This window comes from Amphiura filiformis, chromosome 11 (genome assembly GCF_039555335.1).
Source record: "Amphiura filiformis chromosome 11, Afil_fr2py, whole genome shotgun sequence".
NCBI lineage: Eukaryota > Metazoa > Echinodermata > Ophiuroidea > Amphilepidida > Amphiuridae > Amphiura > Amphiura filiformis.
The window spans coordinates 4,121,838-4,147,143 of record NC_092638.1 but is presented as its reverse complement, the minus strand read 5'-3'; the positions used below and the strand labels follow the sequence as shown (position 1 = coordinate 4,147,143).

The window sequence follows — 25,306 nt, the reverse complement described above, 5'->3', positions numbered from 1 at the left end:
AAGGGATTATACCCAAAGAGGACTGACTCAAATTACTCTGTGTATATTAGACGCTATGGTATATCTACCATGTTGATTTGCTGCTCAATAGTGTTTCCTCATTACAAAGGAGTGTGTACTCAGCGCTTAGTGCAGATTGTTGGCATACCATGTTACATGCAAAATGCAAACAACAACACACTTTGAATCTAGGTTTGCCAGGCCCATAGCAAAATTATCCAGCGGTACGGCGACACACAAACATGGCATAGTTGATTTTCTTTGGTTCTATCTCACTGCAAAAGAAGCTACAACTTACAGAGGTGTCTGATCGTACTCCACAGGACACCATGCATGGATTTCACATGTCTTGGTCGTGTTACCATCAGGGTATGTGTAGGTGGTACAGTTACCAGTTCTAACTCCTGTGTAAGAGATAAATGTATAAAAGACACATTTATTTCATGGAAGTGGTACATTTCTGGGAAAGTACTGGCTTACCAAACAAAATGATTATTAGCCTGATTTTTAATTACTGAAACCGATCTAAAACTGTTGTCCTTGACATTAATTGGCAAGTTCTTTCAAATTTGAAGCAATCCAAGAGTCATTTTATTACAGCCAGGGGTTTAGGTGGAGTTCTACATAATACCCTTTTTCAGTATTTTGTGCAAGATCTTCTCATCCAAGAAACATTTTAAAGGATGTCTCCAGCAATCACAACATTATGCCTTATATGACAGAAAATTAATTATCAAGCAGGAATCGCATGGTTTTAATTGAAACAAACTCATATTAACCATAAAAACGAATTAATACGGCCGTCTCTCAACACGTGATATTCAAAATTTCAAGGCCCCGAAATTGTCCAGTGCAATGACGTCACAGTAATACAATGAAGGCTGACAACAACTGAGAACAAGTAACCATGACGTCATTGCACTAAACAATTTCGGTAGAATTTTGAATATCACATGTTCAGGGCGGCTGTTTTTATTTGTTTTATGGTCAATATGAGTTTGTTTTAAATAAAACCATGTGATTTGTGCTTGATAATTATTTTTCTACCATTTATGGCATAATGTTGTGATTACCGGAGACTCCCTTTAAAGGAGATCAGGATCTTCTGCTCTTCGCAGCCGACTCATTAGCTCAGTTGGCAGAGTTGGACCAGTCAACTAAAGGTCATAGGTTCAAATCTTGGATGGTCAGTGGAATTTTTTCATTGGCTATCATTCATGTTATGTGGTGAAAATTTCCAATATTATGAAAGTTACAAGCCCATTTAATCCACTATTCTTTGAAATAAAAGCACCACTAGTATTGGGGTCCATTAGAAGCTCCAAGCAAGGGAACACAAAGCACAATTACAAACCTGTGAATTCGCTAACCACCATATGTTATAATTTGCTTTTTGTACCCAATCAGATTTTCATCATTTATTTCCGAACTTTTTCAGTAGTTCTTTAACATTCACAATAAGTTGAATAACGTATCAAAAGTAGGCCTATACAGGCACAAATGGCTATTCCAGTTGAAATCCATATCCCCTATGGAAGACAAGACCTTAATCTTTGGAATGTGAATTTAAAATTAAGTTACCTGAATGGATGACTATGTTTGAATATAACACTCCCTGTGTGGGAGTTTAAGATCTTGTCTTACATGGGGTGTATGGATTTCAACTGGAACAGCCCAATATTAGAAATTACAATTAATGATCAATCACTAGGATCCACAACATGCTCATCTATCAGGGCACAGTTCTATAACCCCAATACATTTGCACATACATTGACCTTTGAAAAATTGGGTACAAAAATTCATACTCTGCAACTTGAGGTCAAATTTTACACTATGATTGTTTCATTGAGGTTATTGAACTGTGCCATTGGGATGAGGCCATTGTGGTCTATAGTGAAGGTATTTACCATTTCCATTGACAACTGGTACTCCTGCAGGACAGTCATCATTGGTGGTACAACTAACATTCAGCATACCAGGATCCTGCAGTATACATGGTGAAAAATAATTTAAATTTTTTTAAATTATACTTAAAAGGGCATTTTGTGATCCAGAGCATCATCTCCATCTACATCTCCCCCACTTTTCCAAAAAAAGTTGAGATTTTTATACCACTGGAAACCTCTGGCTACATAATGTTAATGTACTAAAAAATTCTTGCAGATTAATTTTTTCAGCAAAAATATTGTGAAAATTGAATTACGTTCTGGTATACCAGAACAAAATTACAACACATTGTCTATGGAGCAGGCCTAATACACGTAATCATGCATAACTCGCAAATGTAAAATCGGAATCAACTTAAATTTTGGGTATAAGCTTTTTTCGTGAATATCTACTGAAAAATGTCATAATAGAGGATGATAGGATCACAAAATACTCCTTTAATTGCCACAAATATTGTAATGTATGTAAATTTGTTTTTCTGAGGAGACAAAAGCCTGGTCATTAAGTCATTTTGATTGAATTCCTAAAAATGTATAATCATGTAGTCCTTTCCTGGTAATCCTCCCTCCTTTTTACCAAAGCCTCTTTGGCTTGTGCACAATGCCCTCCTACCATTTTGATTTCAATTATTTATCCGTATTTATTTTGAACAAAATGTGTGCTATATATATATATATACAATAATAACTTTGCACCATCTGTATTGAGGTCATTGCGGTAAATTGGAGCAGTTTGTTTTGGGGCAAGACAGAGTTGTAGACTCGAGTCGTGTGACTTGGACTCGAGTCACAAGTTGGACTTGGACTTGACGAAAATGACTTCTTACCAACGCAATTAGGTTACTTTCCTGTAAACTGAAATTCATGGATGTACGTAGAATTTCACATCATGAACTATTCGCTGGCGGGCCTTATGTCTGGCATAACCTGAACTGGGGAGTGGCAAGACTTCTCAATGGGGGGTAGCTTCTCCCTTTCCCCTTGGCTACGCCACTGGTAATGTTTCTATCACTTTTATATAAATATGAAACCTATAACATCAAACATAACTCATCTTCTTTGACATAAGGTTCATTCAGTGATTTGCTCATCCGGACGATCATAAAAATCATCAAAATTCAGATTTTGGTACCTTTGTCATTGTCATAGATGTGCTAACATAGCCTGCCAGGGGTTTAGACGAAATAATCGTATTAAAGACAAATTCAAACATTTTACATGAATCTGTGATTTATATACTGACAGGGATATATAAATTAGCTACATGTGTTTGAATGGGGTGCAACTTCGTTAATACTGCTGTTTTCTTTGTTTTTCACCAAATTTTTCATTTCAAAAATACCAAATGATAATTTTAATGACTTATCCTTCACTTTTAAGCAATTTCTAAACAATTTCAATTTTGATACACTTTCGCTGCGATCACTGAATGGGACTTTAAGCGATATTATTAGGCTGTGTACTTACTTCAGCACATGTTGACATCTGCTGGTCTTGTGTGATGATCATGTTACTCATTACAAAGAATGCATCTGTTTGCTGCATGGAGTCAAAATGTCAAATAACAGTAACAATGAATAAATCATGATTGTTTCACTTGTATCAAACAACAAAGGCCCTGAAAGTGTCACTTATTCCACAAGTGTTACACCCACATCTGACTACAAATATTGTAACCCTACAAGTGCACCCCAGGGGGTCACACCCTCACAGAAGTAAATGCACCACCAGGGGATCATAACCTCAGAGAGGTAAGTGCTACCCATGCTCATCCACAAATAGATCAAAAAAGGTTCCATTTTTATCATATGCCATCTAAACATTTTTTTAGGCATTTTTGTGATCAACCTTTTACTTAGGATCAACCTTCCATGTTTAGAGTCAAATCTGCATGTGTTTTCCCTGGTAAACACTGACCTGGCATGTAGATTCTTGTATGAAACTTACTTTAATCTGAATCAATTTGTAAGTGTGCTCTGCATGTCTGATGGCATTTACGCCTAACCCTGATACACCACTGAACATGCATGTATTAAAATACTTGGACATCCCCCAAAGGATTTTTACAAAGACCACACTGCTTTTAAACCCACTGTAAGTCATTTTAATCCTAGGTATGAACAGGTTACAATGGGTATAGGACTTACGACAGGTTTATTGATTTTCAATGCATAATACAAGTGTCAGTGAAATGCCTCATAGATCTTAATGATAAGTTTTAACCGGCCCCCACTTACCTCAGGAGGAACAACATAGTCAGCCGGGTCCCATATTCTGTTGTACGGTGTTGGATCCTTCACCAATCTCAATGGGTTATTAGTGATATCTGTATAGCTGACACCTTTTAATTTGGTTGTGATTGCACTGACTACTTCATCTGTACTCTGATAGCCTTTCTCATATATTAATACCCACCTGCAACAATAAATACACAGAAATTAGTGTGAATCCATTTAAGAGTCTGCATCCCTCCCCCTGTGGAAGATTTTGAAAATATGTTCCACAGGGAGTATGAATTTCAAATGGAATTACCACATTAACCAATTCTTGGCTTGGAATTGAATTTTAATTCAATTTTGGTTTTGCCATTTTTTTTATTGCATTTCTTTTCAAGTTTGTGCTTAAAATAAATAATGCAATTGACTTGCTTTTCATTTATATAAAGTCAAGGCCTGACTTATACTTGTGCCAAGTCTGTGAATTTAGTGGCAGCTTTTGTCAGAAAACTTTCAAAATAAGGGATTGGCCCTTCCCCCCAAAAAAGATTGAATATGGAATTGTAACTTTTATTGCCAGATAGGTGAAACTGAAGGATTAGGATTCAACAAGCTACGTTTCATCATTTGGCATAAATTAATCATTGTCACTGGAAATTTAATTTGGGCGAGCGGTGGCAAGCGAGAGCGAGCACTTGCCTCCAACGGCAAGGCCTGACTTATAATACTTGTGCCATGTCTGTGAATTTAGTGGCAGCTTTTGTCAGAAAACTTTCAAAATAAGGGATTTGGCCCTTCCCCCCTACCACAAACACACACACAAATTGATTGAATATGGAATTGTAACTTTTATTGCCAGATAGGTCAAACTCACAGCAGCTGAACGGAGTATCCCATTATGCTTTGCAGTACCATAATAGAACTGAATGTGCCATAGAAAATGTACACAAAATCCCTCACTTCAACTTTCAATTACTCGCATAAATCAGGGGAGCTTCGACTTTTGTTTGAAAAAATATCACCCTTAGAGTATTGTGAATCTATCAATAGCTCTCAATATCTAAGCAGCTCTTGTTTATATTTTGTACATTTGCTATATATGGAGCAAGCAGATATACTGCAATGCATGATGGGATACTCCTTTCAGCTGCTGTGGGTCAATGAAGGATTAGGATTCAACAAGGTATGTTTCATCATTTGGCATAAATTAATATAATTTTAATTAAAAAAACAAACAAATTGTGCTGTTTTTATTCTGGAATCAGAGTAGTTGGTCTACAAGTATACAGACGACTCACCCTATGATGTAGCCAATAATACCCAGCTGTATCACCCTGTTGATGAGGCCTACTTTCTTACTCTTGATATGTACTATCTTCTCTGTATCATATTCAAGGAATACGTCTACTGCTGTTTTCATATACTTGGACATGCTGAATTCTACTTCTAGTGTCTATCCTAGAGGGTTTGGAATCAAAAGAAACATAAAGAAGATATTTCAAAGAAAACACAGGGGTGGGGGTGGCGGACTCGATGTTTTACTATCTCAAGCAGACCCCTTACATTTCCAGCATAAAACACTTAAAGACTTACCTCAGGCTCAGAGCTTTTTTCTTGTTACCCAAATTTTGTAAGAAAAATCTGGCACGACCGACAGCATAATACGATCGAATGCTATTACTTTCAAAAACATATCAGTGGCACTTTTCATTAATCTACCGTTAACAGGGACCCTTTGTATATTAAGAGAAAATCCCAGGGGGATGGGGGGATGAATCCCCTAATATTTTGATCAAGGGGGATGGACCAGCATTCAATCACCTCTCCTATGTCGATGACTGTGGGTTTCTGACCTTGAATTAACTACATTAGCCTAAAAAAAGAGTACCGTATTCCATCCTTCAAGTGAATTTGTTCCACTTTTGCACCATATTTCAGCCTTAAACCATAAACTTATTTTGCTGCCAATAGGTGCTGGATTCACTCCATTCACTAATAGTAATTTATACTTCCAGGAACTTTTCCCACCACATATAGCTAGAAATTGAGGGTTGCCCATCATTTGAATAAAATTGCCTGTCCTAATTTGACTTTTAAAACATTAACCAGACTTATAGCCCATTGGGGGCTCAAAGAGTTCAATTACATGTATGAGCTGCTATGGCCTTGTTTTGCAAATGTGGCACACTAACCATCATATTTGACAAATATGAGACTTGACAACATCCTTCAGGTGGTAACTACACCCCTATATAATTTTTGAGAAAAATACAAAAATAGGCTGTTTTGCCAGGGGTCTAGTACCACCCACTAACGGTTGTCATTACAGCCATAAATCAGTCTCTCTCTCTCTCTCTGACGAGAATAGGGCTGATGTACAATTTTCGTACAATTTTAATTGTTTTATAAAGCGGTCGGACACCCAGCAGTAGCGTAGCCGGCGGGGTGGTGGGGGGGGGGGGTGCAGACTGCCCCCTCGGACACCTAAAATGGGGACGAAGAAGTGGGAAAATGGGGACGAGAAGAAGGGGAGAAAGAGAGAACGAAGGGGGAGGAGAGGGAGAAATTGCGAAGAGAAAGGGTGAGGAGAGGGAGAAAAAGAAGGGAAAGGGCCTGGCTGGGATATAGAAGGGGAAGGGGAGGGAAACAGAAAAGGGAAAGGGAGGCATAGGGCCTGCACTTTGGCTCGTTTTTTGCAGGTTTACATGGTCCAATAATCACAAGATGACTGACATGTGGTAACAAAGGAAGCAGTCACTGCAATTTGATTATGTCCCATATGATTGGCCATTCAAGACACCCCTGTGAATATACTATAGCGGCCTTTTCAAAATATAATACCTGTTTGCTTGACTGCATTGACAATACCCGGGAACAATACACACAGTATGTGCATTGGACAAACTTTTTACAATAAGCATGATAAGTGAGGATGTGACCTCCAGATTTATACATCGTTCGTCTAGCACACTGACGACATTTGATTGAATGGACTGCGCCGTGATTACGGTGAAGGACCCCGGTTCAATCCTTTGTTTGGAGCCAATCGATAAAAGCATGCAGGGCCTCTATACCCTATACCCATGTACAGTTTATCCCTTACATAACGCTGGCAAAGTTAATCGGATTAATACTATATAGCAGTAGGTAAAAACAAGTTTTGAATAATCCGCGCTACAAAGTCCCATTCAGTGATCCCAGCGAAAGTGGAAAAAAAAATCAAATTGTTACGTGTATAAATTTTTTAATGAAAAACAAATGGCAAAAAAAAACAAAACAGGAAAAGCGACAGTATTAGCCACTTGCAGTTCATAGCCATTATGCACTATATGCGGGGAGAGCCTCGAACTGGCAGCATCCATGAAAGGAAGAATTACGTAACCTTACACAGAATGTTATGACTGGTTCAATTCCCATTCATGTATGCTGCCAGTTCGAGGCTCTCCCCGCATATAGTGCATAATGGCGAACTGCAAGTGGCGAATTGACGAGTTGAAGCCCCATTCAAATACATGTAGCTAATTTATATACTGTCAGTACCGGTGTCCTTGACAGGTTCGACTATGCTTCAGTGGTCATGAAATAATTCAAAAGATAACCTCTGCCCCAATAATCCCAGGCAATTATCTGAAACTGCTCCTCGGATCATAAGAACTCAGTCCTCAAATGATAGTCATAATAATGTCCAAAATATAAAAATTACTGACTATCATTGAAGACTGAGTTCCGCAGTCTAGTATCCAAAATCTGAATTTTGATGATTTTTACGATCGTCGGAATGAAAAAAAAAATCAAAAAATCACTGAATGGGCCTTTAGTTCCCTACTCTCCTTACCCTGGCAATATAAATCAAAGAAAAATAAAGAAAAAATAAAGAAAACAAGAAAAGAAAAAAAAAAGACAAAGAAAAAGCGCATTCTGAATACTGAAGAATGTCTTTCTGATATCAAATAAATTTCATTGTTTGGAATTCACGATATAATACAAATTTTATGACAAATTATTAAAATTTGATATTTTTCACATTTTTGATATATAACAGTCCTCAAGTAAATATCATAAATCTAATGATATATTCTTAAACAGTCCCTGGCATACCATACATGTATAGGCCTATGTATAGTACATTAGTCTGCTTTATCTGTTTTGTGCTGTTTAAGCAAATTTAAACATAATTTCCATAAAATGTAAGCTTTTACTGTCAGATATGTCCCTTTTAATTTTGAGCAGAACAAGTGAGGTAAAGCAAAGAAAATTGGAATTTACTACTACTAGCGCCAATGAATGTTATACTGATTGTAAAGCGGTACGATCCTCTGGGTGTGTGTGTGTGGGGGGTGCGTATGTGTGTCCTGCACGCGTATTTTTCTGCAACTATAACAGCTTAGAACGGGACGCAATACGATACCGGTATGTTATAAGAACCAAACTTACAAGAAAGATGGCTCTTGTCAAATCCTACAATTCTGTCAGAGAAAATATGCATATTTGCATTAAATTTTTTATTAATTGACATAATTGATTAATTAATAAATATTTTATTTAATGATTTACCATAATTCCAAACATGTCAAACAATATGTCAAATTAAAGCTAATGAAATGCTTTATAAATTGGTAAGAGCACATTTTGCAGAATGCATTTAGTATTTTAGTTACATGATTCCAAACATTCTATTCCAATTTTTTGCTACACACGCATAGGAGCTGTACTTTTAGAATCCGCGCATAATCAATAATAATAGTCTTTCACTCCATTGTCAAAGTACTGTGCTCCTGTAGCATTATAGTGACCAGGTCGCGATATTTTTTCCTAGTCAACATTTGCATCACATAATACATTTACATGATATAGGCCTATATGAGGCTGGATTGAGCTGTGTTCAGTTTTATACGGCGGATTTATTGCCATAATTATTACCTCTTACTTAAGGGATCCAAAATGAGCGTTTATTATGCGTTTCGACAGTATTTTTGTGGGACATGAGAGCACCTCAGACCTATCGAATTGCATTCTGAATACTGAAGCATGTCTTTCTGATATCAAATAATTTTCATTTTTAAAAATCACAATATAATAAAAATTTTATGACAAATTATAAAAATTTGATATTTTTCAAATTGTTGATATATAACAGTCCTCGAAGTAAATTATATAAATCTAATGATATATTCTTAAAGTGTATGTAGCAGGATGAAAAGCCGACGGTCAATTGAAAATTTTGACCTTTCATATTGAAGATATGGATTTTTTTCCCAAAAAGACCTAATTTTTTTGGTGTTTTGGGAAAAAATCCATATCTTCAATACGAAAGGTCAAAATTTTCAATTGATCGTCGGCTTTTCATCCCACCTACATACACTTTAAGTATAAATCATCAGATTTATAAAGTTTACTTCAAGTACTGTTAAATATCAAAATATCAATTTTAATGATTTGCCATAAAATGTGCATTAAATTGCAATTTCAAAAATTAAAATTATTTCATATCAGAATGACATTCTTCGTATTCAGAATGCAATCGATATGTCTGATGTGCTCTAATGTCCCAAAATAAAAAATCATACCCCAGCCCCTAACAAAAGAAAAACAAATTTATTCCAATTAAAATTCTACCAGGGTTCGAACCCACAACCTTTTATTTAACAGTCGAGATCGAATACCACTACGCTGTGAGTGCTTCTGCCAGAAATGCGTTTGTTCATCATACTTATTGATTACGGAATAAATCGCCAACACACGATATATATATATTACTTGTCTATTAGTAATAAATACGTATATAATCTCCAATCAATAATGAACCTTGCCTCCGACTATGCGGTTCCTATGCAAATGTTGACTAGTAAATTAATATAGGCGACCAGGTCCTAGAGTGTTATGGTTTTGTAGCAGATGACAGTGCTCATTCAAGCCTGTCAAGGTCAGTTAGTAGCCACTTGCTGAATGGATGGCCATTATCAGCTATCAAAGAGATGCCTTGTGCAGCTGCCAATCACAGTAGAGGTTTGATAACATTTTGTTAAAACCCAAATGTGATATAAGGACAAAGCTGTGCATGTTGGTACTTAATTGTTTGGATTCTTATGTTGAAATTCCCTTGTATTAGTATTTTTATGTGTAGTGTATATTGTTCATAAATTATATAGCTTTTAAATTTTGGGCATTTTTGCTCTGTTGCACTGTACCATTATGGAATTTGAGCAAATCAATTACCGACACAAGCAGGTATACAGTGTATTATTTTATTTTTTATGTCGTATCTCAGGAGCACAGCTCACTTGGTAAGCGTCAGAATTTGGTACACGGCGCTTGAACTTTAAATCGGAAGGTGGTGAGTTCGCGCCTCATCACGGTCACATTAATTTTATAAACCAAATATTGTTCGAACTTTTCATATTTGTTTTTCTTTTATTGTTTCTTTTTCTTTGTCTTTTTTTTTCTTGTTTTATTTAATTTTTTCTTTATTTTTCTTTCATTCATATTGCCAGGGTAAGGAGTGGAGGGAACTAACGGCCCATTCAGTGATTTTTTCATCTGGACGATCGTAAAAATCATCAAAATTCAGATTTTGTACAATGATATAGTCAGTAATAATCTTTTGATCATTATATGACTATCATCATCCGAAGAGCAGTTTCAGACAATTGCTGGGGATTGTTGGGGCAGAGGTTATCTTTTGAATTCTTTCATGACCGCTGAAGCAGAGTCAAACCTGTCAAGGACACTCGGCGTGAATTGAACTGATTTAATTTATATACTGACAGTATATATAAATTAGCTACATGTAGGCCTATTTGAATGGGGCTTCAACTTCGTCGATACTGCCGTTTTCTTGGGTTTTGCCATTTTTTTCATTAAAATTTTTTATAAAAGTAACAATTTGATTTTTTTTTCACTTTTGCTGGGATCACTGAATGGGGCTTTGCAACGCGATATATTCAAAACTTGTATTCACCTACTGTTATAGCATTAATCCGATTATTACACAACTTCGCCAGCGTATTCAAGACATCCAATGCAAATAATCACCTAGATTATGACGTTCATACCGTAAATATGGCGGAGTACTCAAATTCATTCAACAAAAGCATGATTACAAGCTATTGCAATCTACCGCGACAGCTCGTCTCACACACATAACAAATGCACTATAGGATCAAATAGGTTGACGACAACGTTTGATTGAATGCACTGAATTGCGCCATGATTACGGTGAAGGACACCGGTTCAAATCCTTTGTATGGAGCTAATCAATAATTTCACGCACATCCTCTATTATTGCCCAATTATTGCCCGGGATGATTGCACACTGTAAAAGAGCTATTGTTATAATGTTTGATGAAATTGTGTTTAACTATTTGCTTAAGAAAGGCACAATACAGATAAAGCAGACAGATTTACTACATGTGGTACATGTATATACATATAGGGAATGTGTTCGAGTATTACCTAATTATAATAGTGGCGTATCCAAAAATGAATTCACACCCCTTTCAAATGTCGAGCCAAAGTGCAGGCCCTATGAGAGGGAGAGTAAAAATAGGGACAATATTTACGTTTTCCACCCCGGACTGACAATGCTGGCTACGCGCCTGACACCCAGTTTACCCAGCACATTGCATACACCAAATTACTGAATAATGAGGAATTCTTCTGATATCAAATAATTCGCGATATAATACAAATTTTACGGCAAATTATTAAAATTTACATTTTTGACATTTTAACCTTGAATTTTAAAGTAAACTTTATATCTAGTGATGTACTTTTAAAATTAAATATGTACTGCGGGAGGAAAAGCTGACCATCATATGATGAAAATTTTGACCTTTGCAGGAATTTATAGTTTCCCAAAAGACCTAAATTTTTTTAGATCTTTTAAGACTGTCAGATTAAAAAAAAAGGAACCACAGACGGTCTACATGTCATGCATGTAGTTCTCTGTAGTACATGTACATGTAAATATGTAGTCCTACACAGTGGTGCTATAATATGGTACAGGCCTAGAGTAGCACTAATTTTTAGTACACTAAAAATGACTAAACACTAGCATGTTTTTAAGTAGGTATGCCAGGCAAACCTTAGTTAACACATTTGCTAGTCAGCCAAATTCACCGACAATGTCAATGCATATTTACATAGAAATTTAAAACAACTGGCCGAAGAAGGAAACCTACATTATGTTTTCTATGTACTTCACTTGACCCAAATATATCTACCAAAAAACGTTTCAAAAAGCGTAAAAAGGGGCCAAGTTTAAAAATCTTTCCTGTGTGGCTTTTCACCCTTTTTAAACTTGGTCCCATTCAGTAAAAATAGTACCGTAATAACATGAAGAATGAGTCCTAATTTCTACATGCAACAATTAGGTTTAAGACTGTTCGAAAGCGGTGCAATATGACGTAGGCTATGTATTATCAAAAACATTTGAAGGTTTATGTTTTATTATATTGCATGTTCATAAAGAGTAGTAGAGTATTATATGGTCATGTTTTTTGAGGTGGGACCCAATTAATGTGTCACATCTTGCTATTGGTCAAAAATCAACTCCTTTTTTGTATTTCTGATTATATTTCAAAAAGTTTTCACCCAAACTAGTAAAAGTATACATTTTTAGAAAGCATATATATTGTCATGATTGCAAATCTGTAAAGTTTGAGTGGATATACAGGGTGTACCAAAAAATATACAGGGTGATTCCATTGAAAAATACTGAAAAATTAAATTCCTTTACCACTCCAATATTTCTACATAGTATATTAGTATATTAAATTGGAAAATGAATTTGATATTTGGAATGTACACAGTTAGTCCTTTCATTAAATATATAGTTTGTACTATATTTAGTAAGCCCATTGTGTTATACAGGGTGTGAAAAAAGTTGTAAATTAAAATTTTTAATTTATGTAAAATTTCCCAAAGTGTCATTAAATTTGGAAAATATATTCAAAATAGTTTACAGAATTGCTATAATATCAAATTCAAATATCCAATTCCTATATTGGGTGTTCCAAAAATCAATATACAGTGAATAATTAGTAACAAAGGTACATGTACATGAGGCGTATACATGCACACTTAGCCTATATCAATAAACTATTTAACAATAACCAAAGATCAATATGTCATCAGAATAAATCCTTTGACTGTAATAATCTCCTTTGAGAAGATTTATTTTATATTTCAAAGATAAAACAATATTGAAATTTATTTCATATGCATGCATGCAAAATTACAGCCCATTGTATTGTATGACACACATTCCACTGCATTAATTAAAAGCTTGTTAAATCCTTAATTACTAGGTTTATTAAGATTAACTAGGCAATTATAATTATAGAAAGTTAAAAAATAAGATTAACATTATGCAAATGCATTTTTACTTCTCCTAGGCAACCAAGTGCATAAATTTTATTAATGAACATCAACTTCCCATTGGAATTACACAGAGCTCCTCCGCTTCCGGCTCCTCCACTTCCGGCACCACCCCTGACTAATTAACTTAATTAAGCTGTTGTAATTAATTAATACATTTGTTTAATTGTATTTGTTATTAATTCATTAGATTAATCATTTATCTTCAAAATAAGACCAAAACCATTTGTTCATGATGAATTTTAGCAAAAATATAGGAATAAGTAGACAAAATGATTTAGCAAAATGTGACAGCACCACCTTTTTTAGGGTCCCAGTATAAAAAACATGACCATATATACTTAGCAAATTGACTGTCTGTCAACCTGTTACATTATAGGCCCTACATCTGTACATAAGGCGCAGAATCGCACAAGACGATGAAGAATTTAACAAAGTGAGTATTTGCTACTTTTGCTTAAATCAAAATACATTATAACGCTTTACGGAAAAACTTCAATCAAGCACGAACATTAATTAATTTACTCTACAAAATGAACACTGACAACTAAGAAAACAAACAAGTAGCCTAAAGATGACTTCGTATGGGTCTTTAGAAACTTTCATAAATGGGACCAAGTTTAAAAAAGGGTGAAAAGCCACACAGGAAAGATTTTTTAAACTTGGCCCCTTTTTACGTTTTGAAACGTTTTTTGGTAGATCTATATTAATTCTTTTTTTGAGGTAAAAAGATATTGCGCGGTAAGTGGTTCTTTGTAGCCATGCGAGGCGAAGCAGTTGGATATCCATATTTCGCGGTTAATGGTTCTTTGTAGCCCTGTGGGGCAACTAGTTGGATATCCATATTTCGCGATGAATGGTTTTTGAAGCTTCGAGGGCAAACTAGTTGGATATCCATATTTCATGGTTAGCAGTTCTTTGTAGCCATGCGGGGCAAACTTGTTGGATATCCATATTTCGCGGTTTGTGGTTCTTTGCAGCCCTGCGGGGCAAACTAGTTAGATATCCATATTTCGGGATGAGTGGTTTTTTACAGCTTCGAGGGGTAAACTAGTTGGATATCCATATTTCGCGGTTAGCAGTTTTTTGAAGCCCTGCGGGGCCTATGTTCGATATCCTCATTTCGCGGTTAGTGGTTTTAACGACCCGTAACCACCCCGATCAGCTGCATGGGGTAAAAGAATTATTTAAAAAAATAATAGCTAAACCCAATAGTTCAGCCAGGGACTGGCAACAACATATTGATGACTATATATAGTGTATTAAAAAAACCCAAGCGGAACGAGAGCTGCTAAGTAACCGCTATCCGAACCATAAACACATGCATGATCAGACAACGAGTGTTCAATTTCCTCATAGTTTCTCACGTTGTACACACGTCAGTCGTATTTGGCGGTGTTGGTTTGTTAGCCCTCCAAGTTATAACATCGTTCACTTTGTGTCGAACATTGTATGTGGGCCGCACTGTAAAAACATAAAGATCAGTCTGATCAGTGTGATGATATCATTTCAAGAGGTCACTTCCCGATTAACATGATAAACAGTGGCCAAGCACGAAAGGTTTCTTGTTATCTCTTCAAGTATTTTTACCTTAGGTCTATAATCATAATGCAGGCCTAAATCCCGGGCCTAAATTAAGTGTACTGTTCGAGTAGGAGGATTTGTTTGATATTATTCTTGATTTTGAATAATATTATAGTACCTGTTTGTTTCCTTAGCATATATCGGTTATTAAAATTACAATTAAGCCACATACACATTCCAGTTTAAGAGAGGTTTATAATGAATAAATGAATAGGTGTTATTATTTCTGAATTATAATTATTTAGGGAGAGTGTTTTAGGATTTTGTTAGAAAGGGATGATTGTTGATCATGTTTATTTTATTGTTGTATGTATTTTCCTGTCATTTCCTGCAAACCTAATAAAGATATTTTAATAATTGAAAATAGTCTGTATCATAAATCGTAGAGGTTGAAAGAGTCAACAAGCGTCAGAAATTATAATTTGCCATGGAACTTCGGTCATATTTTATTTGAAATATAACTGGATGTTAGGGTCTGCATGCATGGTATGCATAGTACGATGATATACAGACACTGACCTTTCCCTAAAACTATTAAGCAGCAAGTTGTGTACGACACCCATCATGGGTTCGAACCCCTTTATTGTATTTTATTGTTAAACCTGAATAGCGTGATTACTTTTGAATGAGCGGCAGCACACATATTTTGTTTGAGGATAGCTGGATCTATCTCCTTTTCCTCACATCTCTCTGTAGTACAAAGCTGTCTTTTTATCTAGTGTTTAGACAATGTTTACTCAACCACTGCTATCAATGGATGTTGCCATTTTTGACAACTATTGATAAGCCCAAAATGAATCAATAAAACCGTGTATAAGATATTTGCGGGGATATTTGGGCGCGATTACAAAAAATTAGAAAATAAATGGGCACTTCTGGGTTGGGTATCTATAGAGGCCCTGCATGAAATTATTGATTGGCTCTAAACAAAGGATTTGAACCGGTGTCCTTCACCGTAGTTATGGCGGAGTACAGTCCATTCAATCAAATGTTGTCATCAACCTATTTGATCGTAGTGCAGGGTTATGTGTGTGAGACGAACTGTCACGGTAGATTGCAATCATGCTTTTGTTGAATGCATTTGAGTAGTCTGCCATATTTACGGGATGATACGTCACATGCAATGCCTCTATAGATTCTATAGAATTTAAGTATGATATATTTTCGATGGTAATATATTTTCACTTTCAAAGTTTGTAGTTTTCATAATTGCAATTTCTGAATATTATATAAAAAGCACGAATAAGTCTATAAATGTAAGAGTATCGGATCATTTTGAATGTCAATAAATGCGAAACGCCGGCGGTAGACACCTGCGATATCAGGAATTGCCGCGATTCTTGCAGTAGCTTTTATGAATAGAATATAGCGGATACAATAGCGGAACAATAGAGCTCTCTTACGGGCAAATAAACCTCGTCGCGTTTTGCTAAATTTCACTTCTTCTTTTTCATGAACTAACCGTTATTTCATTAAGTAACCGTTATTTTTAGAACTTGGCAAAACCTCGACGCAAGGTTTTTAATGATTTTTTATGGTGATAAGACAATCGCACATGGAATTTTTGAGGGATTTTGATAGCAGTTCCATTAAAAAAAGCTGCTATCATAATGAGACTAAGATCTAGAAACACCCCCGAAATGCCGTTTTGGGGAATTTTGCTAGCTGAATCTTTTTGGGGATGAAAGTCAATCTTTGACAAGATGTAACTTTGCTGTACGGAAAGTGCTATGAAAAAAAGGTTTTCAGTTTTGGCTTTGTTTACTCAAGGGCTTTAATTTGATATATAAAATGATGCAGTTTGATGGCAAATTTGAATTCACCTGGCATACCTATTTTAAGCTTAATAGTACACTATCACTAGTTCAGATTTATAGGTAACCCAGGCAAACCTTAGTTAACACATTTGCTAGTCAGTCAAATTCGCCGACAATGTCAATGCATTTTTACATAGAAATTTAAAACAAGTGCCCGAAGAAAGAAACCTACATAAATATGTTTTCTATACTTCACTTGACCCAAATATATGATTTTTTATGGTGATAAGTCACCCGCACATGGAATTTTAGAGGGATTTGGATAGCATTTCCATTAAAAAAAGCTGCTATCATAATGAGACTAAGATCTAGAAACACCCCCGAAATGCCGTTTTGGGGAATTTTGCTAGCTGAAACTTTTTGATGAAAGTCAATCTTTGACAAGATGTAACTTTGCTACGGAAAGTGCTATGAAAAAATGGTTTTCAGTTGTGGCTTTGTTTACTCAAGGGCTTTAATTTGATATATAAAATGATGCAGTTTGATGGCAAATTTAAATTCACCTACATTGTAGCATACCTACAGATTATAGTTCATGAGTTATACGGTGTAATAATTTTGGCCTACCTTTATCGTTTCTGTAATTCACAGTGATTACAAAACTAAACAGCTTGCACAGTTCCCCCACAAGCTAGCCGAGACATACAATAATGTTATTTCATACGTTATTTACCGATCAATCATTTCACACGATCACGAGCAAACACCAGCATGACACGAGTTGCCTTGCTTTTGTTTACCTTTTAGTAGGGATGGGCGGTTATATGTGCAATTTACTTCCGGGTTCCGAGTTGCAGTGCGCCCAGGAAAAGCTAGGAAACTTACCTTGGCTAAAAGCTGCTAAAAACAGAAAAACTCTGTTGCGATTTGGTGAGGTAGTTTTATCTTTGGGAATGGTAGTGCAATAAGTGCATGAGCTTTGGGAAAAATTGCATTGATCATTTCATTGCAAGTGTGTAGAAGAACTTTTGCAAAACATTTCAATGTTTTAAACTGTTACTTTTCAGTATTGATTTAGATTGAAAATGGCATTTCACATGATTTACTGAACACTAGTAATGTTTACTTTAGGGAGCGATCGTTATTTATGGCAGGGGGGGAATGGGTAAATTTAGGGGAACACGAATTTTTTTGTGGTCTTGAGGGGGAACCTGAAATTTTTAGTTGAACCAGGAGGGGGGATTGTTAAATTTTAAATGGAGAAAATTGGGAAAACAAGGGGGAACGCGAAAATTTTGAGCGGACGCGAGGGGGAACGCGAAATTTTTGTCGATATTTTGCCAAAACACCCATTCCCCCTGGCGTAAATAACGATCGGTCCCTTAGACCCATCATATGTTTAGGATCTATGATTTATGAGGTAAACATTCTATTATTCATCTGAATTTGGTCCCCGATTTCAACTCTGAACCTTTACAAAACAAAATCCACATTTGTGACAATTTGAGCTCATGATTTGCACACATTTTGCAGAAAGTTATTTCTCACTGTCAAATTGACGCACTTTTAGTCAGTGGTCCCACAGCACACCACCGTACGACTCGGCCCCATTTTCTTCGGACCCCAAAATGCCCGCCAAAATGACTATAGACTTCTCCGTAGTCCATTTGCCAATTGTGCACACTCTGGCTATTAGACTATATTTAATCTTAAAACTTTTCAGTCCTTAATCGCGAATAGCGTATTTTCAAATCCTACGGTGTTGCTACAAGCTTCAGACCGCACAATACGCTGAGAAAACTATTTGTCTCAGGCACCTAAGGATCCCACTCCAACTGAGAAAAAATCAGGTGTGGTCTACGTCTACGAGATTCCCTGCGGCGAATGTACAAGTTCATAGGCCTACATCGGCCAGACAGGTAGACAACTCGGAGATAGACTGAAGGAACACAAGTCAACTGCCCCCAGCCGCAAACCCTCTGCTGTTGCAGAGCACAAAACAGAGTCTCACCACAACATTGACTGGGAATCCACAAAGGTGTTAGCTAAGGATGATAGAGAGTACCCCCGTTTAGTGCGGGAGGCCCTCCAGATCAAGAAGAAATCGCCAGAACTAAATCGCGATCAAGGGAAAAGGGGTATAATCCTTTTTGTCTTCCATGAGCAACCGCGTCATATCGAGTATAATCTTTCTTCCAGGAGCAACCACTGTGAATGATTGACGGGCTATTCCATTGCTCGTAATATGGTAGTTTATTTTAGTGGGGCAATGCTGGATGGTGCACGCGCGGGTGTACGATGTACAAGGTAGACTTGCTAGACTGGTGTAGTTGTGTGTGTGTGTGGGGGGGGGCGTGTTGTCTGAGATGTTAGGGATTATTTAATAGGCCTAATAGTTTTTAATATTGGAAGAACGTTTTAAACTTTAATTTAAGGCATCATTTTATACTATTTTAGATTTTCAATAACAAAATAATAAAATAGCATTTAAATGTTATATTAATAGGCCTAGGCCTATTTAAACTATACAGGAACGGGTTATGATATCATGATATGGCATTCGAGATCTGACTTAATAGTGTTTGGTGGCCATGGGAGTTAAAATATGTTATTTAGGTGGTCACTTTTAAGTGTCTAATCTGTAAAAAAATGTGAGATTTTGTTCATTTTAGGGCTGAAATTTTTAAAAAGATTAGCAAAAAATTTAAAATGAGTTTTTGTTAACATGTTAACTTAGGCCCTAACCATCACTTTTTTCCCAATGTTTCTCTATTTATGACAGCGATCGCACGCCATGGAAAAAAATGGCACACTTTCCGATAAAAATTTGGGGAAAAAAATAAATAAAAACAATCTTTCTTTCATGAAATTGAGGGCCATCAATAAACCAAAATTGACCCCGAATCTGTCGCACATCCCGTAGTAGGCCTACCCTCCTTTCCACCCCCTCCCCCCGGTCGCCCTAAACTAGACGTGTACCGGTATGTAACCGCCACGAGTATTTGTTTACCTGTATAGGCAAGCTCACCCCTACAGTCGCAATAGTTCTAGCCCAGATAGCTTAAAACTCACGCCTACTAATAACGTACTTTCATCAAGTGATGGCGCTATAAGGTTTACCACGGAAGCTGTTTGGTTTACCGTGGAAGAAGATTATACCCCATAAGGAGTGGAATTGCCCCTGGGAATTGCCAACCTTATACAATTACGCCCTCATTCGACCAAAAGTTGCCAATGAACAACAAAAGGGCAAGTCCATCACAACATCTTAGGACTTCTTCTGATGAGGATGTGTGTCACACATCGAAAATTCAAGGTTAATTAGTGAATTTCTGTGCTGAAAGTCAGTTTAAACTTTTGGAAATCGTTAATGATCTTGCTTCTTCAACCCAGGGACAGATGCTTTTCATACTTGGGATCTGAACCGTTAATGATCTTGCTTCTTCAACCCAGGGACAGATGCTTTTCATACTTGGGATCTGAACCGTTACTGAACTTGATTCTTCAACCCAGGGACAGATGCTTTTCATACTTGGGATCTGAACCGTTACTGAACTTGATTCTTCAACCCAGGGACAGATGCTTTTCATACTTGGGATCTGAACCGGTAATGATCTTGATTCTTCAACCCAGGGACAGATGCTTTTCATACTTGGGATCTGAACCGTTAATGATCTTGATTCTTCACCCAGGGACAGATGCTTTTCATACTTGGGATCTGAACCGTTACTGAACTTGATTCTTCAACCCAGGGACAGATGCTTTTCATACTTGGGATCTGAACCGTTACTGAACTTGATTCTTCAACCCAGGGACAGATGCTTTTCATACTTGGGATCTGAACCGGTAATGATCTTGATTCTTCAACCCAGGGACAGATGCTTTTCATACTTGGGATCTGAACCGTTAATGATCTTGCTTCTTCACCCAGGGACAGATGCTTTTCATACTTGGGATCTGAACTGTTAATGATCTTGATTCTTCAACCCAGGGACAGATGCTTTTCATACTTGGGATCTGAACCGTTAATGATCTTGCTTCTTCACCCAGGGACAGATGCTTTTCATACTTGGGATCTGAACCGGTAATGATCTTGCTTCTTCAACCCAGGGACAGATGCTTTTCATACTTGGGATCTGAACCGTTAATGATCTTGCTTCTTCACCCAGGGACAGATGCTTTTCATACTTGGGATCTGAACCGTTAATGATCTTGATTCTTCAACCCAGGGACAGATGCTTTTCATACTTGGGATCTGAACCGTTAATGATCTTGCTTCTCAACCCAGGGACAGATGCTTTTCATACTTGGGATCTGAACCGTTAATGATCTTGATTCTTCAACCCAGGGACAGATGCTTTTCATACTTGGGATCTGAACCGGTAATGATCTTGCTTCTTCAACCCAGGGACAGATGCTTTTCATAATTGGGATCTGAACCGTTACTGAACTTGATTCTTCAACCCAGGGACAGATGCTTTTCATACTTGGGATCTGAACCGTTAATGATCTTGATTCTTCAACCCAGGGACAGATGCTTTTCATACTTGGGATCTGAACCGTTAATAATCTTGCTTCTTCACCCAAGGACAGATGCTTTTCATACTTGGGATCTGAACCGTTAATGATCTTCCTTCTTCACCCAGGGACAGATGCTTTTCATACATGGGATCTGAACCGTTATATGATCTTGCTTCTTCACCCAGGGACAGATGCTTTTCATACTTGGGATCTGAACCGTTAATGATCTTGATTCTTCAACCCAGGGACAGATGCTTTTCATATTTGGGATCTGAACCGTTAATGAACTTGATTCTTCAACCCAGGGACAGATGCTTTTCATACTTGGATCTGAACCGTTACTGAACTTGATTCTTCACCCAGGGACAGATGTGTTTCGTCATTGGTATCTATCACCATGACAACGAGATCAGCTGTAGCCCACGGCCGGCGACTATAGACTGCTTGTGAAATCAAAAGTTTGTGCACTTGACCGTCAGTTTAAGAATTCCAGAAGCAAAAAAAATTAATTTTCAAGCAAAACTGATGACAACATTTTTCAAAATATTTTGTTTAGCGTTAGCATGGTGAGCATCACTAAATATCCCCAATAAATATCAACTTCTTATGCGCTGATAAAATTTTTGTGATTTTAGGCTTTTGCTAGACTCTTAAAAATGAATTAGGCGTAAATAAAACACCACACTTTGCATATACTCAATCCATGTCCTCCCATGCAGCTCCTCTCGCTATACACTGTAAATGTAGGTTTGTCAAAAAAGTCAAATTCGACTAATTTTTGACTAACTAAAATTAGTCATACAGAAAGAATAAGAAATTGCATGAGTAATGACGGATTTATGACGTATCGTGATTTAATCAGTAATTGTACGTGCATTGCTAATTGATTGCTATTGAATGACTTATTAAATGACTAATAATTTATCAAAAATCTCATTTTCGATAATATAATTTTTTGTAATTTGCGGAAGAATGGACCAATTTTGCATGTTTTCTTATAATTGCAGTCACAAAATTCAAAGACTTGGAACAAGCCTAAGCATTTAATATGATGAGATAATAAGCTATGAGTTTTTCTCGTAATTTTAACTTGTTTTATGTTAATTTTGATAATTGGTTATAAAAGATATTAAAAACGTGTTTTCCAAAAATTAGAATGCATAGCCGGAAATTAGTCTAGTACAAGTATTTGGGCTTGATTGTCACAGCATTAAAAAAAATCAACAACAACAAAAAAACAAAACAAAAACAAAAACAAAAACAAAACAAATAATTGCCGTCCAAATTGTGATAATCCTGTTGTCATGAAAACTTTTGAACGCGTAATCCATATAGTTGTAATTTTGTAATTTTATCCTATTTTGGCCCAAAACACGGGTGTTTTTGGACAAAAAAGAAAGTTGCACAGGACAATTATTGCTTTATTTTTTTGATCTAGACCTATTAAGGGTAGACAAGATATTGTTGGTCGAAGCAACCTAAAATCGATTTTCATTATCTAAATCAATATATTATTGAAAAATAACATTTTGATGTTTTGCAAAAGTGCATTCTACAAATCGTATACTTTGCAAACTTGCTTAATTTATTGTTGTTTTATTTATTTATTTATTAACCATATTTAAACAGGGTAACCTACTCAACAAATATTACAAAGTTGATTTTCAGTAGGGCCCTGAGACAGACATATAAAAGCATTGAATACACGTAGATTATACATTATTAAAAACCATTAAAAATTGAGCTTACATAAATATTACACAGCATTAAAATACATTATAAAAATATTATACAGCATGAAAATCAAGATTTTGTAATTAAAAATAATTGAAAGAGAAACACGAAGTATTTAAAACATTTGACATGTATGAGCTGCAAAATTAGTTGTGCTACAATTTCAGGTCTTCTTTGAGTTTCTTTTTGAATTGCATTAGTGAGTTGACTTGACGAATATCTTTCGAAATAACATTCCATAATACGCTACCTTTGTATTGGAAAGAGCTTTTACCATAATTTGTATTGCACTTTGGAACATATAAATCGCCATTTACACTACCTCTAGTGTTAACAGAATGAATGATATTAACTGGACGAAACAAATCATTGAGGTAGGAGGGTGCAATTTCATTTTTAACTTTAAACATCATACATCCAGTTAAGAAATATACGGTCTCTTATATTCATGAAGCCTAAGGTACGTAACATGTCGTTTATATGAGTTCTGTATGGTACACTTAGTATAATTCGCATTGCCGTGTTTTGGAGTTTTTGAAGCTTATTTAAGTTTATTACACTGCAGCTACTCCAAATTCTAATTGCATAATCAAAATGTGGTAAAACCATAGTGTTGTAAATAGTAATCGGTGAACTTCTTGGAACAAACGGCTTAATTCTTCTCATGACTGCAAGACTTGTACACACTTTACGACAAATATTGTTGATCTGCTCTTTCCATTTCAAGTTAACATCAATTTGAACACCAAGATATTTGATACATGTGACATTTCCAATCTCAACATTATTCATATACACTTTGACGTGATCAATTTTACTAGTTTTAACAGGTGTACCAAGTAACATAACTTTTGTTTTCTTCACATTTGCTTTCATAAGATTATTATCAAACCATTTACAGAGTGTATTAAGATCTTCATTTAGGTTATTCTCTATTTGCTTAACATCTTTGCTACAAACATAAATTAAGGTATCGTCGGCATACATGTCAACAACTGAATGTTTTAGATCATTTGGCATGTCATTAATAAATAAAAGAAATAAGAGTGGCCCAAGGATGGAGCCTTGAGGAACTCCTGATGATATAACATGAGGCATAGAAATGGAATTATTAATAGAGACATATTGGGTACGTTTGGTGAGATATGTTTCAAACCATTTTCGTTCATTATCTTTAACACCCAATGCGTGCATCTTTTGAACAAGCAGTTTATGATTTACCATGTCAAAGGCTTTACTTAAATCTACAAAGACTGCTCCAACATAATTACCATTATCTATATCTGTACTCCATTTATCAATCGTTTTAAGGAGAGCTGTAACAGGTGGAGTGTTGTTTACGAAAACCAGATTGACCTTTGTACAAAATATTGTTGTCGGTGACATAATTATATAACTGACTATGAACAATCTTTTCCAGTAGCTTAGAGCACCCAGTAGTTAATGAGTTATGTACGTTTTACAAAAGTGTTGTTGTTTCAGCCCTCTTACAACGTAACTCAAGAACCGCAGCACCTATAAAAGTATATCTGTGATATTTTAATTCTTCTACACACTCGCTATGAATTGAGCAATGCAGTTTTTGCCAAAGCTCACTACCATTCGTAAGATGCTGTGAACTACCAAATCACAACATTTAGGGGGGACGTTGCCGACCCCGTTTCCATATAGGTCTAACATTTGTTGTTTTTATAATACTTGGATATTGTATAGGGCCTGTGCAATTTAAAAGAAGGGGCAAGCGTTTTTTGGCAGGTCAAAAAGGGGGAGACATCAAATCCTTCAAGTTAACACGCAAAGATGCTTTAAATCAAACGAATTATTTATTGAAAGTATAAAATGATTGTGTAATGCTCTTGTAAATAATACATGAATTACTCTTAAATCAAAATTAGTATTATGACCATCTTTATATACAATGGATGCTTAAAAAATAGTCTTGTTCTTGTCCGGGGTTCTTGTTCTTGCAACTGAAACAACCTTGATCGTAACATTTACTGAGGAGGACACCCTATAAAGTTTTGTCCAGAAGTCTGATTTTTACGTGATTGTGTTAAGAGACCAGGGGTCCATTTCACTAAACTTTACGAAGCTTCGCAAGTCTCGAAATCGTTCGTAACTTACGACGAGTCCTAAGTATCATTTCATTAAACTCACGAACGGCACC

The 25,306-nt window shown here is 36.1% G+C and overlaps 1 protein-coding gene across 4 annotated transcripts in view; it reads right to left on the bottom strand.

Moving 5' to 3' along the window:
• The window catches only part of LOC140164241 (P2X purinoceptor 4-like), a 34,672-nt gene extending 16,982 nt beyond the window's left edge, over nt 1-17,690 (bottom strand). For all 4 annotated transcript variants that reach the window (XM_072187502.1, XM_072187505.1, XM_072187503.1 and 1 more), the window contains exons 1-6: nt 17,512-17,690; nt 5,464-5,623; nt 4,187-4,364; nt 3,417-3,488; nt 1,911-1,986; nt 299-404 (exon numbers count right to left, since the gene is read on the bottom strand). In XM_072187502.1, coding sequence (XP_072043603.1) covers nt 299-404; nt 1,911-1,986; nt 3,417-3,488; nt 4,187-4,364; nt 5,464-5,597 — 566 coding nt within the window. In that variant the 5' untranslated portion in view covers nt 5,598-5,623; nt 17,512-17,690. The remainder of the gene's footprint in view (nt 1-298; nt 405-1,910; nt 1,987-3,416; nt 3,489-4,186; nt 4,365-5,463; nt 5,624-17,511) is intronic.
• Nucleotides 17,691-25,306: the final 7,616 nt, after the last annotated feature.